Raw genomic sequence first — 4,653 nt, 5'->3', positions numbered from 1 at the left:
TGTGCCCGGCTGAGGAACAGCACGGGGAGCGGAAAGGACCCAGGGCCTGCAGCTGCAGGCCCACTGCCTGCCCCGGGGCCCAGGCCTCACCCGCTCCCTGGGCCCTGGGGCTCCCCCGAACTCCTGTGCAGGCCTCACCTGCCTGGCATCCAGCCCTGCCCACCCTCTGTCCTCCATCAGTTCCCTGGGGCAGCCTCTGCCTGTCCGAGCCCTGGAGCCCTGGCCCCCGGGGCTGGGAGGGTGGCCAGCACTCAGGTGACCTCCCTCTAGGAAAGGCAACCACAAGGTGTGGAGATTTGCCTGCACGTTTGGTAGGGAAATGAGGCTTTCTGGAAGCCAGAGTCTGCAAATCCAGGCCGAGAGGGTCTGTGGGGGTGGGGGTGGGGTGGGGTGCTCCTGTCTCTGCAGCTGCCCCGCCTGCCCGGGCCGCTTCCTGCAGCGGGGGCCAGGCCTAGGCCCCCCTGAGACTCAGTGGCACAGAGCCCAGAGTCACACAGCCCCTCTCTTCCCTTGGCCCCCTCCCACAACCCTGTCAGGGCAGGAGGCGCGGCGCAGGGCTGTGTGGACATGTGCGTGGAGGGCCCTCTCCCTGCAGTTGCTGGTGGGACCTCCCCGTGGGGCTGCTCACTGGGCATCGCAGCCTCAGCTCTGACATCAGCCTGGCTCCCCGTTCCCTCTCCGGCACCACACCCTGAACTCCAACCCCCTCCCGTCCAGGCCAACTTCCTCTGCATGTGCTCTGGGGTCAGCAAGGCCCTCCCAAGATCCCCGTGTCCCTGAGCTCCAGATCCTGTGCTCTCTGCCTCATGCACAGGAGGGCTCCATCCGTGCCATCTGGCCGGGGGGGGGGGGGGGGGCGGGGGGCTGTGGTTAGGGCCGCTTCCCAGCAGGACCCAGGGAAGACAAAGACGTGTGACCCCCAGGGGGAATGCTTGCACTGACCATAGAGCCCAGGATGGAAGAGAGCCCCAAAGGGAGGGATCGGTTGGCTGTAACACTTGAAACACTCAAGAGGCTGGAAAGAGGAGTCTCCACTGACCCCAGGAGCTGCAGGAAGAAGGCCCACAAGCCTTACAGCTGGGCCTCACCTGGCCGCCCATCCCCTCGCCATACAGGCGGGAAAAAGCAGCCCAGAGAGGGCACAGACATGTGTGAGGACGCGCAGCACAGCAGGTGGTGAGGTCCCTCCTCTCTGGAGTCCCTGCAGGACTGCGGGCTCCTCCTTTGTCAGGATGGCGACCCGTCCGGCTCGTCTCCCTGGGGTCTGAGAAGGGTAGAGTCTGTGCGTAGCCAGGCCTCTCACCCCATTCCTCTTGGGGGAAACTGGCCCAGGATGAGTCACTGGCTCTGTGTCCCTGGGGCTTGCCCGGAGGCTGGCCACGTGGGAGCAAGCTCACTGCCCAAATTTCCCCTTTCGGGTAAACAGTAGCCACTTCCTCCCGGGTTGGCCACTTCCTTTTGGCCACTGGGCTCCAAGAGGCTAGAGGGGGCAGACCCAGTAGCCCCAAGCAGGCCTGTCCTAGACACGGCGGGGGTGGGGGGCTACACAGGCTGCGTAAAGCTGGCCCCTGACCACGGGACGCGGACATTCAGCTCGGAGACTTGGGGACCAGCAGAGTGTCCATGAGCCATGGAAGAAGGGCCACGAGGGAGGACCCAGGAGCCGGCAGAGTTCCGGTGTAGGAGGGCCCTGAGCCGGGGGTCTGGCTGGAAAGGAACTGAAGCTGCATTTGTTCAGCATTTTACATAATTGACTAAACTTGTCCGAATGGAAGGTGGGGGAAGGGCAGCAGGGGACGAGATAAAGCGCCATCCTGTAGCCCCTTGAGGGCATGGCCCTCGGGACCCAGGCATGACACAATGCAGGGTTTGTTCCTGGAAAACCAGCGGCCCGGACTGGCCTTGAGGGAGTGGGCAGGGCTGGCAGCCTGGGAGATGTCTGGGGGGTCGGGACGGGGGCGGGGTCTGTCCTGGAGGCTCAGGCCCCTTCTACTCAGCGGGGCTGGGGGGACAGGGACTTGGATGACAAGTTGTGGCCACTTTGACCGGCTCACTGGGGTCTCAGGGCCTGCGGCTGAGCAGCCTCCTCAGAGGGCCACATTCTGCACCTGGCCAGGCGGTCTGTTCCTTAGCTTCTGTAGGCCCAGCGCCCAGCTCTGCCAGCTCTCAAGGGGTCGACGAGGTGTCTGTAGCCTAAGACAGATATACTCGGGCTCCAAAGCCTGAGAAAAAGCAAAATCTACATTAATACACATTTAATTAGATGTCAAGTGTAACATTATGTCAATGTCATAGCAATCATAAAAACGTCACTCCTGGGCGCCTGGGTGGCTCAGTTGGTTAAGCGACTGCCTTCGGCTCAGGTCATGATCCTGGAGTCCCAGGATCGAGTCCCACATCGGGCTCCCTGCTCAGCGGGGAGTCTGCTTCTCCCTCTGGCCCTCCCCCTCTCATGTGCTCGCTCTCTCTCTCTCTCAAATAAATGAATGAAATCTTTAAAAAAAAAAAAAAAGTCACTCCTTTTAGGGGCGCCCTGCTGGCTCAGTCTGTAGAGCGTGCGACTCTTGACCTTGGGGTCATGAGTTCGAGCCCCACGTTGGGCGTACAGGTCACTTAAAAATAAATAAACTTTAAAAAGAAATGTCAATCCCTTTGAAAACAATGCATAGGCTGGATTTCTCTCACTCGGCCAGGGTGCCCACACAGACCTGACGATTGCCAAGAAACTGTCAGCCAAACATAAATTAAAATGAATTCTTCACAGTCAGATAATATCAGGATCATAATTCTAGAAATGCCTTCAAACAGTTTTAGAGCAATGTTTACCATAGGATGTGGGGCATTTTAACATGTTGGATAGGATGTGGGGTGGGGCCCTGGCCCAAGGAGGACAGCAGCAGAGGCGGCCTCCTCCCCTGCCTGGGGGGGCGGGGGACAGAGAGCCAGCTCCGGTGCAGGAGGGTCAGGCTGGGGGCCCAGCTTGTCTGTCGAGAAGCACAGACATCAGCCACAGAGGGACAGGGACGGTAGTGGTCCTTTGTCCAGTCCCATCTGCCCAGACTGGGGGCTCAGCCCTGTGCCTTCCTGACACTTAGCAGATCTTGGTCTCTGCAAGGTGGACCTGGGCTCAGTTCTGTCCTCTGGGACCACAGGCCTCAGCCACCCCCACTTCTGAACAACTGGCTGACAGAGCCGAGGACAGTGGGCTGTCCCCTGCTCCTCCCTGGCCTCCAGTGCGCATCTGGCACAGAGCTTCGGCTACACGGATCCAGTGCTCCCAGCTGTTCCCCTTTCCACGGGATTTCCCGGTCACATCCCACCCTGGCTGCCTCACCCCGCAAGCCCATTAGTCACTGCCCCTGTCACCCACAGGGCGAGGCCCAAATCGACCTCGGTTCCCTCTCTCCTGAGGGCGGCCCACCCCACTCCTGCAGGCACTCTCAGGCCTCCCCTGTGTCGGGGCTGGTCCACTGCTGGATTGCCCCTCTCAGAAGCTGCCGGCTGAGGAGGACATCTGTGTTAACTGTACGGGACTGGTAAGGACCGCGTGCCGAGCACGTTCACGAGAACTGCTCCTGGAAGTCTCACGAGAACAAGGCATGAGTGGTATGATCCCCATTCCACGGATGAAGAGGCTGAGGCTCAGAGAGGTCAAATGACCTGCCCCAGGTCACAGCTGTGGTGCGTGGCAGAGCTCGGAGACAAATCCCGTCCACCTGGCTCCAGAGCCCACCCTCCACACCGTGTGTTTGGTGCTCAAAGAGCACCCGGGACACGAAGGTGGGGGCACCCTCGCTGTGGCCACCCGCCGGACTGCTGATGGCCACGGTGGGGGGTGCCCGAGGGGCAGCTGAGGCAGGGCCCGTGTGTGGCGGGCTGGCTGGGCGTGTCTGAAGTTGGCAGACTCCTGTGGTGCCCTGTCCCTCCCAGAAAGCTAAGCTTTCCAGCTTTCACGAGTCTGTGTAAGAACAGGCGGAAGGAAGGACCGGGCTATCTGCTTTGATTTGGCCCTTGCAGAAACAAAGCTAGAACCTTCTTTCCTTCTTTCCTTCCGTGCAGGTGTAGTCGACACGTGGTGTGACATCAGTTCCAGGTGTCCGACGCAGCGGTCGGCAGGGTCGCTGCCCGGCAGGTCCAGCTCCCCCCGCTCCGCGCACCTCTGCACCGCGCCCCTGCAGGCCCCGACCTCCCGTCGCCCCACCTGCCCACTGCCAAGGTCCACTTTCTCCTCGCACTGAAGGCCCTGTTTCTGCTGTGTTGGTGTGTCTGTGTTCCACAGTCCACGCACAGGTGAAATCGTGCCGGCTCCGTCTTTCTCCGGCGTATTTCGCCGTGGGGCCCAAGGCCCCACGTGGTCGCGCCTGGCTCGGTCCCGTCCTTCCTCGCGCTTCCTCTTTCGGGCGACGGCCAGTTTCGCACGGTCGTGGCCGCTGCCGGGCCGCCCGCCGTCTGTGGCGGGCCCGTGCGTCCCTCGAGGAAGGGCGCCCCGCGCAGGTGCTGCGGGTCTTCGGCCGCAGGTGCGCCAAGCGCGAGCTTCCCGCCCGCTCGGGCCGTGACCGCGGGACTACAAGTCCCAGGCTGCCTTGCGCGCCCGCGGGCCGTGCGCAGCGGCGGGGCGGGGCGGGGCGGGGCGCGCGCGGGAAGCACGCTTAA

At 62.3% G+C, this 4,653-nt stretch overlaps 1 protein-coding gene across 1 annotated transcript in view; it reads left to right on the top strand.

The window, feature by feature from the left end:
- The first annotated feature begins 3,599 nt into the window (after positions 1-3,599).
- TBC1D2B (TBC1 domain family member 2B) overlaps positions 3,600-4,653 on the top strand; it is a 64,228-nt gene continuing 63,174 nt past the window's right edge. The window contains exons 1-3 of the mRNA XM_021680465.1: positions 3,600-3,606; positions 4,179-4,260; positions 4,345-4,462. Of these exons, the coding sequence (XP_021536140.1) occupies positions 3,600-3,606; positions 4,179-4,260; positions 4,345-4,462 (207 nt within the window). The remainder of the gene's footprint in view (positions 3,607-4,178; positions 4,261-4,344; positions 4,463-4,653) is intronic.

The sequence above is a fragment of the Neomonachus schauinslandi genome, chromosome 9, assembly GCF_002201575.2.
Source record: "Neomonachus schauinslandi chromosome 9, ASM220157v2, whole genome shotgun sequence".
In the NCBI taxonomy this organism is placed as follows: Eukaryota; Metazoa; Chordata; class Mammalia; order Carnivora; family Phocidae; genus Neomonachus; species Neomonachus schauinslandi.
This window is presented reverse-complemented; position numbering and strand designations above follow the sequence as displayed.